This window comes from Cyphomyrmex costatus, unplaced genomic scaffold (genome assembly GCF_001594065.2).
Source record: "Cyphomyrmex costatus isolate MS0001 unplaced genomic scaffold, Ccosl1.0 scaffold1139, whole genome shotgun sequence".
Lineage (NCBI taxonomy): Eukaryota > Metazoa > Arthropoda > Insecta > Hymenoptera > Formicidae > Cyphomyrmex > Cyphomyrmex costatus.
In genome coordinates, this window is record NW_017275107.1 from 1198 (window position 1) to 13400 (window position 12203).

Genomic DNA, 12203 nt, shown 5'->3' on the forward strand with positions numbered 1-12203 from the left:
CGAGTCGCGCGATCCTCGCCACCGCGGATTGTCTGTGACCGACGGTGAGACGCGGACGCTTGGCGCTACACCCGAGGCTCTCGATGCTCTCGTTGCACCTCTCCAACCACGCGAAACACTCGCTCAATGTAGCTACGCGACCGCAATGTTCGAGCAGTTCGCGTTCCGCACGCTCGTAGTCTTCCATTTCAGAAAAGAGAGTTATTCGGAGCACTTGCACGTTACTCGTTCGCACGTTTTGCAATATCGTTCAGCTTTTACAATGTCATACATATCCAGTACCTTGATATTATACATGTCGGCTGACCAACACTTATAGCACTGACATTCAAATTCACCACTATCCCTACCGCACTTGTCACGAAGTAGTTTCTGTATAGCAGGATTTCTTTCACGATTTACAAGGAGCATACGTATATCCCCTATCATCATCACTTCAGCTCTTGTACCGCTATACGTGTCCATTTCAATGCATCTACAATAATGATTAAGTTTCTTTGCAATATTCCGCAACAAATCATCTTCGGATGCACTGGTATTTTTCGTTTCACGATTCTTACACTCGTCTCGCAATCGCGTGTACGCGTCTCGTTGCGCGCGTAAGGACTTCCAGTTCTAAACGGGGCCTCCATTGATACTTACTCGTTTCACACCGAGATCACCGTCTATTTCACGATCGCGCAGTACCTGCACCGGCGATGTCGGTGCAAAATCGTCTTTACTCTTAGGATTTTCAAATATGTATTTAATGTTCCCTATTTGTAATTCATCATTTATTTCTCTTGCTTTGGGGTCTCGCACCCACTCCACTGGCACATTACACATGTTCTTACTGTTTTTCCATTACACTGTGCAGATCGGGCAGCACGGGAACACCAGACACATGAGTTTCCGGCAATTGGAGCACGTTTCGGCGCTGAGTACCTCGATGAAATCGGTGTCGTGCTTCCTGATCAGCAGCATTGAACCGACTTCGGCATCGGCGATGTTGACCATGCACTCGGCACACAGGGCTAGCGCTCCGCTTGTAGAGTGGTAACACTGGATCTGGCAGTGTTTAACGCGAAAAACACCCAGTGCCCGGATTTGCGCGTCCGGGATAATTTTTCGCACACGATCGGTAGTGTTCTCAAGATCGCTGACGCATCCGGTATCGACGGATAATACGCTATCGTCGGAAGACTCGACGTCCATAACGTCTTCGACGTCTTCGTCAACGTTATCCACTTGACAACGTCCATCACTTTGTCACACACTGTGTATATTCGACTTGCACATTCAGACACTATCGGAGCGCGACACTTAATGAGGCGTACCGCGCTTCCGAATAGTTTCGCTATTTATACCGTGTGCGGCTTCTTTGTCAGCGTGAACGCGTCTTCCTAGAACTACATCTCGCCACTCTTCTTAGAAATTTTATCGCGCAAGATAACGCGTAGTAATTTGATAACGTTCAGCAGCCATCGGCGCTCTTCTTAGAAATTTTATCGCGCAAGATAACGCGTAGTAATTTGATAACGTTCAGCAGCCATCGGCGCTCTTCTTAGAAATTTTATCGCGCAAGATAACGCGTAGTAATTTGATCCTTGTGCGAACCTGTCGTCCTGGACTCGCGAACGCGTTGAAACTTGATACTCGGTATCGTCTCGCATTTTGAAAACGCCCGCGCTGGAGCATGCATCACGTGATCAGTGCCATGTGATCGCTGTGCTAACCTGTCGTCGTCCGATGACGTCATCGCATGCATCGGATGCGGCCTTTTGAAAAAGTATCCTCAGGGGGGCAGCGGGGGGAACGGCGCGATGAGTCCGGCTGTCAGGGCCAGCGGCGGCCTTTTGTAACGAAATATCCCGAGGGGGACGGCGGAGGGAGGCCCGGTGGCGGCGGCCCGGTGGCGGCGGCCCCGGCGCGATAAGGCCCCAGGGCGAAGGGCCAACGGCGCGGCGGCGGTTCCCCCTCCCCTCCCCCGTACCTTCCCCGCGCACCTCACCCCCCCTCGGAGCTCCCGGTCATGAATCCTCCTAGACTATCTACTAACTGGTGCACAGAGTGCAATAAGTTGAAGTGAAACAGATATACGTTTGTTTCATTTCAACTTATTGCACTGTATGTACCAGTTCAGACAGTGCAGGCAAAAAGAACAGGCCTAATATAAAGGCAGGAGCATGCTAAAATTATATAAGGTATTGTACTGCGCATGATATGGTACGGCCAATTAAAAATCGATCCTAATTGTTAAATTAGCTAGCGATAGCCAATGAGTGCCGCTTTTTCTTTTAAGTATATCCCGCCATTAATTGTCGCTAGTTAACGATAAAGACAATTATCGATAAGACATTTACAGAATCCCGGCTCTGATTCGTTATGATGCTTCAGCACTGAATCATGGAATTTTGGCCCATACGACCCATACTGGACTAATCCTACATTCTACATTAGTCTCATCATAGTGTCGCAAGCGTATCACTATAAGCGATATCTTGACGTTGAATAGACCGTAACAATTGCGATACTGCGATATGCGATTAATGTAGAATCACAGCTTAAAGGTATCTTCATATTATCTGCGTTTGGCAATGCAACTTTGAAGCGTCGGAGTGCTCTTTATTTCTACAGTGTACGTGACATATATGCTATATAGTATAAGAGCACTCCGACGCCTCAGATTTGCAATTACCGAACGCAGCTATTTATGGACGGGGCCAAAATTTCATGATTCCATCACTGCTTGAGCGCCATAGCGAACGACTGCCGAACATGTCCGTGCGTGTCCGATTTCTTTCGTAGAGCCATAGCGCGATTGTTTCAACAGTTTTTACCACTCGTAGTCGGAGTGAATAGACAACAGTGAGTCTGCTTAACGCAGCCAATCAGTCGCATGCGAAATCATCCACAAATTGTTGGTAAGCTATTATTGTCAATGTAAGATTGAATTTTTCGACTTTACATTCCTGATCATGATCTACGACAATTAACTCGTAAGAACTCGCGCGTAAAACTCGAACTAAAAAACCTAAATTAACAAAAACGAATGTTCATCCATTCTTGGATTTCGCGACGCTGCATCGACGCTCAATAATTGTAGGTGGAAATAACAGTTTTTTTTCACATCTAAAAAGTCACGTGAGTGCTTACAGGTTAAACTGCGTGCCACGATTTTGTTTATCTTTTAGCATTCAGATTATCGAGTCGTGAGCACTGAAATATTCAATGGTTGCAAGCCGAGCCTATGTACACATTCAAAAATTTGATGTGAATCTATATTCATTTAAATGTAGATACATACATCTACACTCAGTCCATTCTTTATTTTTTGGATTCACATCACAAAATTTTTAATATGGACGTAAGCTCCGCTTGCGGCTCGATGTTTTGTTCAATAATCTAAGGTTGTTTCGGATCAGTACAATAAGACGTTCGAAACGCTTCGCTCTCGGTTACGTCATGCGTGACGCACACAGGTGTGGGCCAATGATGCGCGGCGCCTCAGCGAGGGGCAGCCAACCAAAATACAAATATCCAACAGAAAACGAATATTCGTGGTGCTTCCAGATTGTTCCTTTTGTGATGTAATTTCCGAAAAAAAATTGATCCCAGCAATTGTAAGAATAATCTGGAAGTACGCGAACATAAAAATGCGAAACGGTGACGGTCCGGGCTTTTTTTCCTTCGAGCTGTTGGCGAGTAGACAGTGTTGTTGTGCTGAAAAGAAAGGCGATTAGAATTCGGTGTGCTTATCCTCCGATAATTGTAAAATTCAGTTGTGCTAGTGTGTATTTGTTGGCGCAGTGAATCTAATAAAGTTAATGGTATGTTTGTGAAAGTGAATACGTGCGTGTCTTAATTTTTTGTCCTCATCTATTCCGCTTCGCTACATTTTTGGTCCTTCGAGCCGGATAACGGTAAATCGGCAATCTCTGAGTAAATTCGCTCATAGTGCAGTTCAGAACATTCCTTTGCGTGAATCTGAAAAAAGGATGGAGGCAATAATTGAGGCCCAAGAAGAGATAGAACTTTACGGGCGCATCGCGCGCGCACATGAGAACCTGAGAAAGTCAGGTGCCGCAAAACTGACGAAGGCTCTTGTATCCACCACGCTCAAGCTCCTCGATAACAAATGGCAGAAATTCGAAGCGCAGCACGAGCGTCTACGGGAGAATCATCTCGACGACCTGAAAAAACACGAGTATTATCTGAAGGACTTTATAGGACAGGCAGAAGAAGTATACATTCATCAGAAGGCCGTGCTGATCGAACTCGAGAATTCGATGAGTAGTGAAACAACCAAGGCGGAGACAAAGGTGAATGTGGAAGCGGCTGCGTCTCCCAGCACCACACTGCCACGTCTCCAAATCCCGCAATTCTCAGGCAAGTACGAGGATTGCCCAGCTTTTCGGGACCTCTTCTCATCATTGTTCGTGAAGGTTTCATCGATTTCCGACGTCACGAAGATGCATTATTTGAAGACGAGCCTGAAGGGAGACGCGGAATTACTGAATTACTTATAAAAAACTTGCCTACTACAGAAAACAACTTCTCGCTTGTTTGGCAAACTCTCACCAATCACTACGAGAATACGAGACTGCTCGTTCGATCCTTCTACGCAAATCTCTTGGCCTTGCCCAAACTGAAATCGGAGTCAGCAGCTGATCTGCGTAAGCTCTTTCATTGCGCCAGAAATATAGCAGGAGCCCTCGTCAATGTTGGACGACCCATAACGAACGGAGAGGACCTATATGTGTGCTGGATCACAGACTTGCTGGATACACGAACTCGGGCCCGATGGGAAGAGCACATTGGTGGTAAGACACTGCCACCGTCGTTCACGGAGCTGCAGGAATTCTTGGAGCGAAGGCTGCGGACGCTAGAAGCCGTATCCGGTAGTAAGGTCGATGCAAATCCAGGGAAGGCGAGTGGCTCAAAGGTCGTTCGCGCACATCATGCGCAACCAGAAAGAGAGCGCTGTGCTTTGTGTCGCAAGGATCACTGCTTGATGATGTGCGAGGCCTTTAAGAAGAAAACCTGTGCAGAACGGAAGCAGTTCGTTGACAGCGCAAAGCTATGCTTGAATTGTTTTGGGAAGCACAAAGTGAGTGAGTGCGTTACCAAACGCTCATGTACGGTGTGCGGGGAACGACACCACACCACTTTACACGATGCCTGGCGCTTTCCAGCCGAGAAGTCTTTTCCTGCATCTGATCAAGGCCATTCGGGGAGCGAGGTAGCCTAAACGACGCACATGAGTCACCAGACCGCGAGGGGACAGACCGCCGTCCTCGCGACGGCGCGCGTGAATGTCGTGGATCGATCGGGAGAGTTCCATTCGGCTCGCGCTCTCATCGACCAAGGGGCCGAGGGGTCCATCATCTCCGAGGCGTTGGTGCAAAAGCTTCGACTCCCTCGACAGCGTACATCCATCGCAGTATTTGACGTTGGAGGACAGCAGACAGCGGTCGCGCGCGGACAAGTATCGCTGTCGATTTCTTCGCTCAACAAGCAACACAGTGTGAAGGTCTCAGCAATTGTTATGCCACGTCTTACACTCTACGCGGGCGTGTCAAGCACTTTAGTTAGAGACTGGCCGCATCTTCGAGGACTCGAATTGGCCGACCAGGAGTTTTGCGCATCGGATAGCATCAACATCCTCTTAGGTGCTGATGTTCTCGCGGAAATAATTGGTCCCGGTATCAGGAAGGGAGGACCTCACGAACCTATAGCTCAGCAGACAGACCTAGGATGGATCGTGTCAGGAACGGTGGCCGGCGAGGTGTCGTCTCATTTGTCAGTTCGGATGCATCAATGCACTTTGAGCGATCCACTGTCGACCATAATGCGAAAATTTTGGGAACAAGAGGAGATAAACGTGACTTCGACACCATTGAGCTCGGAAGAACAGCAGTGTGAAGAACTGTTCACTCACACACACACACACACACACACACGTGCCTTAGACGGGAGGTATACGGTTCGCTTACCTGTCAAAGCGCCATTACCAAACTTGTCTGCGACAAGAGAGGCGGCAGTTCGCATGTTGCAACGCATGGAGAATCGTTTTGAAAAGGATTCTTCATTTCATGGGTTGTACACGAGCTTCATGCAGCAATATGAAGAATTGCAACACATGACTCGCATGGGTCACACAGACAACATGCAAAAAGTATGTTATCTACCACATCATGGAGTGCTGAAGGAGTCAAGCGCCACGACGAAACTACGAGTGGTCTTCAACGGCTCATACACCACAGGGAACGGAAGGTCCTTGAATGCTCACTTGCTGGTGGGCCCCAATCTGTTGCCGCAGCTTGCCGATGTGTTGCTTCGGTGGCGCTGGCATAAATACGTCTTCGTGGCCGACATCGAAAAGATGTATCGGCAAATCCTGGTGCACCCTGACGACCGGGATCTCCAGCGAGTGTTGTGGAGGCCTGAGAGAAACGCAGCGATTGAAGAGTACCAGTTGAACACAGTCACGTATGGATTGGCGTGTGCGCCCTATCTAGCCATGCGTGCCTTGCGTCAACTCGCCGAGGATGAGGCTCTTCAGTTTCCCAGAGGCGCCGCTACATTGAAGCAGGACGTGTACGTCGACGACATTCTGTCTGGAGCACCAACTACGACAGATGCTTTAGAGATCTAGAAACAACTGCTGGGGATGTGCACGACGGGCGGTTTTCCTTTGAAAAAATGGGCCGCCAATGATGAATCGCTACTTCTCAACATCTAGGAAAATGACCGCGCTCAACCTGATCCTCGAGGCTGGCAAAACAGCGAAGGTCATTCGGCCCTGGGACTGCTATGGCATCCTGCCAGTGACTGCTTCGTATTCTCTAACCAGCCACTGGAACGGAAGATTGTCATAAAGCGTTTGATCGTCTCCCAGGCTGCGCAGCTGTTCGACCCATTAGGGTGGTTGTCTCCGGTGATAGTGCGAGCGAAAATATTTATCCAGCACACTTGGTTACAGAGACTTGACTGGGACACTCCGGTGAACGAGCTAGACCAAGAGAGATGACAAACTTTCCTTGATGAGCTTCCGCAGGTAAAGGACATCAAGGTGCCGCACTGGTTAGCGAGTTCCAGCGTCGAGGAAACCATGGAGCTGCATGGCTTCGCAGATGCATCTGAACAGGCGTACGGCGCAGTAGTGTACTTACGAACGTGGAGAGTGAATGATTGGCATGTGAGATTGGTGATCGCCAAGACTAGGGTAGCACCCTTGAAGCAAGTGTCCCTACCTCGATTGGAGTTGTGCGCAGCCACTCTCCTCACGCACCTGATGGTACACACATGCGGCGTCCTAGGCATTTCGGACAAGCCTACGCACATGTGGACAGATTCCATGGTCACCTTGGGATGGATTAAAGGTCATTCCTCGAGATGGAAGACTTACGTGGCCAACCGAGTGTCGGAGATACAAACGGCCCTTCCAAACGCTCAGTGGCACCACGTGTCAGGACAGAACAATCCAGCGGATTGTGCATCGCGCGGAATGTCGCCAAACAACCTAGCACAGCATACCTTATGGTGGCAGGGGCCCTCATGGTTCTCGGGTGATATGACTAGATGGACAGAAGCGCCGGTGATAGAGCAGGATCTACCAGAGCAGAGAAGCAAAGTTCATGCTGTAACGATTCCTCCGACAAAAGAAGAGGCAGAGCTTTTGGCAAGATACTCTTCTCTACGCAGATTGTTGAGAATCTCAGCGTGGTGTCTCCGGTGGCGGCATGGACAGCGTGGCGACCACGGCAAGGTGTCAAGAAAACCGGAGATACTGTCAGCAGAGGAAGTGGACCTGGCACTCATGGCTTGGATCCGAACAGTGCAGGAAGCCACCTACAAGGAAGAAATTTAAGCAGTACGGAAGGACAAACCCCTAAATAATAAGAGCGCACTTGTCAAATTGAATCCCTTCATGGATCCGCAGAGGGTCCTACGAGTTGGAGGTCGCATCAAGCATTCACTGTTGGCATTCGACGAGAAACATCCTATCCTTCTGCCGAAGGACTCAACACTGACACGACTCCTGGTTGACTCCTGTCATTCAAGGACGCTGCACGGGGGCGTGCAGCAAACGCTTGCTCTGCTCAGACAGAGATTCTGGGTACCTGGCGGACGAACTCTGATGAAAGGTCACATTCATCGGTGTCGACGATGCATACGATGGCGGGCGGCTACGCCTCAACAAATCATGGCCGATCTTCCGGAACCTCGTGTCACGCCATCACGCCCATTTCAACACACAGGGGTGCATTACGCGGGTCCTGTGATGCTACGGACCTCTCGTGGTCGAGGTCACAAGGCACACAAGGCCTATATCGCGGTCTTCGTGTGTCTTAGCACCAAGGCCGTTCATCTGGAGATTGTTTCAGACTACACAACGGAAGCCTTCTTGGCCGCTCTGCGTCAATTCATCTCTCGACGAGGAGTGTGCCAGGTGATCTACTCTGACTGCGGTACTAAATTCGTGGGCGCTGACGCCACTCTTCGTAGCATGTTTCAGGCAAGCAGTATGGAGGCGCGACGGGTCAGTCAGGTCATGGCAGAGGAACGCATACAGTGACGGTTCAACCCACCTGCAGCGCCGCACTTTGGAGGACTGTGGGAGGCTGCGGTTAAATCACTCAAGCACCATCTCAGACGAGTGATTGGAGACACAACACTTACATTTGAGGAAATGGCAACATTCTTAGCTCAGGTGGAGGCATGTCTCAATTCACGACCACTCTGCCCAATGATCGACGATCCTGAGGACCTTGCAGCATTGACGCCAGAACACTTCCTTGTAGGATCAGCACTCCTGACGGTTCCTGAGCCTGCACCAGCAGACGCGCTTACAAATCTGTCAAGATGGCAAGTCATTCAGAAAATGCGGAGCCATTTCTGGGACCGGTGGGCTAAGGAGTATGTACCTGGCTTAGCTTCAAGATCCAAGTGGCACAAGGTCAACGCGAAGCCAAAAGTCGGACAGATGTGCCTTCTAAGGAGCGAGACCACACCACCCACTAAATGGCCACTTGCGCGGATTACAGCTCTTCACCCGGGGCAGGACGGACACGTGCGAGTCGTCACAGTCAAAACAGCCACATCGGAACTAACGAGGCCTTTGGTGAAGCTAGTTCTGTTTCCGGATGACCAATCTGAGCCTGCGCAAGATAAGTTAGCTTCCACAAGTTAATGGTTTCTCGCTCGCGAAAAGCGTCGATATCAAACAGAAAAAAAATTATTAATTACACAGCCCCACAAAATTAAGGGTGGGTCTTGACGAGTAAACCAGACTAGTTAATTCTTATAGATTTTTCGATGCTGAAACCGAATCCGACCTCCAAATTTGTCCATCACGTCAGGATTTTGCGTAATTTAACGTTAAATGTGCCAAAAAAGGCATTTTTGGCAATATTTGCCATTAATTTGTAACGACCTAACTTTCGACGGCACGGATCTAGCTCGTCGGTTTCTCTGGCCAGGGTTTCGAAAGAGGTTCGTGCGGAGGGAAAATGCAGTAATAAATCTCCGACAATGTGTGTTTCGATTTTAGAGAAAATGCCTGTATTTGTCGTTTGTATGGTACATATAAATGTGTGTGCTTATTGTGTATATAATATGTTTATATGTCGATGTAACTGTATTTAGTCGATATGTGTATAATTAAGGCGTATGTGTGGTTCGGTATTTATAACTCTATAATACGCGCGCTGTGTGTTCGGAGCGTGTCGAGTTTCGCTGGTGTCGAAAGATGAGTATGTCGGATGAGGCGTGTTTGTGTATGTGCGTCAGCTGTTCGTTGCTATGTGTGCGGCGATGGTCGCAGGTGACTTCGGTACGACTGCGTGTGTGAATGTGAGTGTGTGTGTAAGTGTGTGTGCACGGGCGCGGCTGTCTCGTCGCGCGAGAAGTTTTTTTTCTATTGTGTATTCGTCTCGCACGTGATGTCGAATACACGTGCTACGGTTTTTGGCACGCGGTTTCACGTAACGCGGGTCTTTTTCGCGGATCGCCTAAGACAGCGGCCGACGACCGAGAACTCTCGGTGGAGGCGGAGAACTCTCCACCCCTGTTCTACGTGTCGGCCGGTCGTGGATACGTCCTTTTTTTGAAGAGCGGCGGCCCTTGGCCGACGGTCGAGAACGCTCGACAGAGGCGGAGTACTCTCCACCCCGGACGTCGGTGTGACCGCTGGCGCACTGGCAACTGTCGAGAACGCTCGACGGAGGTGGAGTACTCTCCACCCCGGTTTTCTTGTTGCTCAGTGTGCGAGGATATCCCCGGAACTACCGAGAACTCTCGGCGGAGCCTGAGTACGCTCAAGCCCGGTTTTCTTGTTCGTCGGATTCTCCGTGTTTTAGCGGGGCTGGTGATCGGAGCAGGAGTCGGCAGGAATAGCGCGATTTTCTCGCAAACGTGACATTTTATGTCACGACAGATATCGCGTTCGTATCAACTCGGCGTGTTTCGTTGTCTCCCGCCGATAGCTACTGCGAGATAGCTATCGGTGGGAGACATTTTCGTCCGAACGCGGCCGAACATGTTCGGCGCGTTTCGGTATCTCGCGCCGGTTGCTGCTGCCGGTGCCTGTGAATTATGCTTTGAATATTATCGGGCGCTATGCGCCCTCATCGCTGCATCGCTTAGCGGTGCAGCGGCGTCCGGCTGGTTGGTATTAGCCGGGAACGATGCATGAGAGGGGTGCATCGTTACAAATTTGTGGTAAAAATAATTTTTTTTCGAAAGTTTTTCAACGGCATTCAAAAGCATAAGGAATGAGTTTTCAAATGCGCTTTTGAAATTGTCTCTACGATTTTTTTTGGTGGAGTTATGAGGAAACAAAGTTGCGCTTGCACGTACTGCTCTATAGGCTGATCTAAGTCAGCCGCGCCTGACAAGTTCGATTGTTATCGATATGTATTTCATATAGTAAGTGAGTGATATAGCCGAAGTTATATTTCTGTGTATTTTAGCGTTAATGGGTTCATACAGGAAGTATACACAAGCAGTTATGTAGTTACCGTTACAGCCAGTAGGTGAAGACATGACTGTTACAGCGCTGGCCCGTCTCCCGTTCAAGAAATGGATTTCTGTGGTATATGTAAGGCGGCGTAGTGAATGCCATTACCGCATGAGATATTTGGATACAGAAGCATTTATGCGTATATGTCTGACGGGTTTCATCGTTACTGTAGCATAAAATAAATTGCTGATTTAACATAAAGATGTCTGCGAGATATTCATGTAAAAATAGCCCGGATAATTTTTGCTACATGTGCGGAAATTTTGAAGTTCTAAAATATAGGAGACCTTTGACTGACAAAAGGAAAATATGTTATTGCAAGTGTTTCGGAATAACTATAAGTAATCAAGATAAAACTTGGGTTCCGCACATACTGTGCAATTCTTGTGATATATCTTTGATTCGTTGAAATAATGGTGATAAAAACGCTGTACATTTTAGTGCGCCAATGATGTGGAGAATGCCCACTAATCACCTAACAGATTGCTATTTCTGTTTATGTTCTGTACAAGGTTTCAATGCTAAAAATAAGAAAAATATAATGTACCCGAATGTTTCAACAGTTACTCGACCTGTAATGCACATATTGAATGATATTGATGACCGAACACATTTAGAAAATTTCGTCATAGAAAATGAAACTGCAAATTCCGATTCTGAGGCGAATGCTTCGACATCCTCTAAGCAGCCTGCAGTTGATTTTGATTATTATGAAGCGCCCAATTCGACATCCATTAAAAATACCAAGCAGACTATACATTTCAATCGTGAGGGATTGAATGATTTCGTGCGGGATTTATATCTCTCAAAAGACTTGTCAGAAATATTAGCTTCGAGGTTAAAAGAAAGAAATATGTTGAATTCTGATGTAAATATTACCTTCTATAGAAATAGAGAACAAGAATTTTTAAAATACTTCTCTAATCATGAGTCGCTTGTATTTTACTGTAATGTGGAAGGATTGGTTAATGAATTAGGGAGTACTTATTGCTCAGATAACTTTAGACTTTTTATAGATTCATCAAACAGAAGTTTGAAAGCAGTATTATTGCACAACGGTAACACTTTGGCATGTATACCAACCGCGCATTCGGTGACCTTAAAAGAAAAGTACGAAAATTTGGAAGTACTTTTACAAAAAATTAAATACTCGGAACATAATTGGCTTATTTGTGGAGATTTAAAAATTATATCAATG

General features: G+C 47.8%; 2 protein-coding genes across 2 annotated transcripts; both read left to right on the top strand.

Annotated features, from left to right (window-relative positions):
- Positions 1–5239: 5239 nt before the first annotated feature.
- On the top strand, positions 5240–6637 carry LOC108777321 (uncharacterized). Its single transcript, XM_018544169.1, has one exon. The coding sequence runs from the start codon at positions 5240–5242 to the stop codon at positions 6635–6637; it is 1398 nt and encodes a 465-aa protein (XP_018399671.1).
- A 1275-nt stretch (positions 6638–7912) lies between these two features.
- On the top strand, positions 7913–8560 carry LOC108777330 (uncharacterized). The gene has a single exon (XM_018544182.1). It carries the CDS (start codon positions 7913–7915, stop codon positions 8558–8560), a length of 648 nt encoding a protein of 215 aa, XP_018399684.1.
- Positions 8561–12203: the final 3643 nt, after the last annotated feature.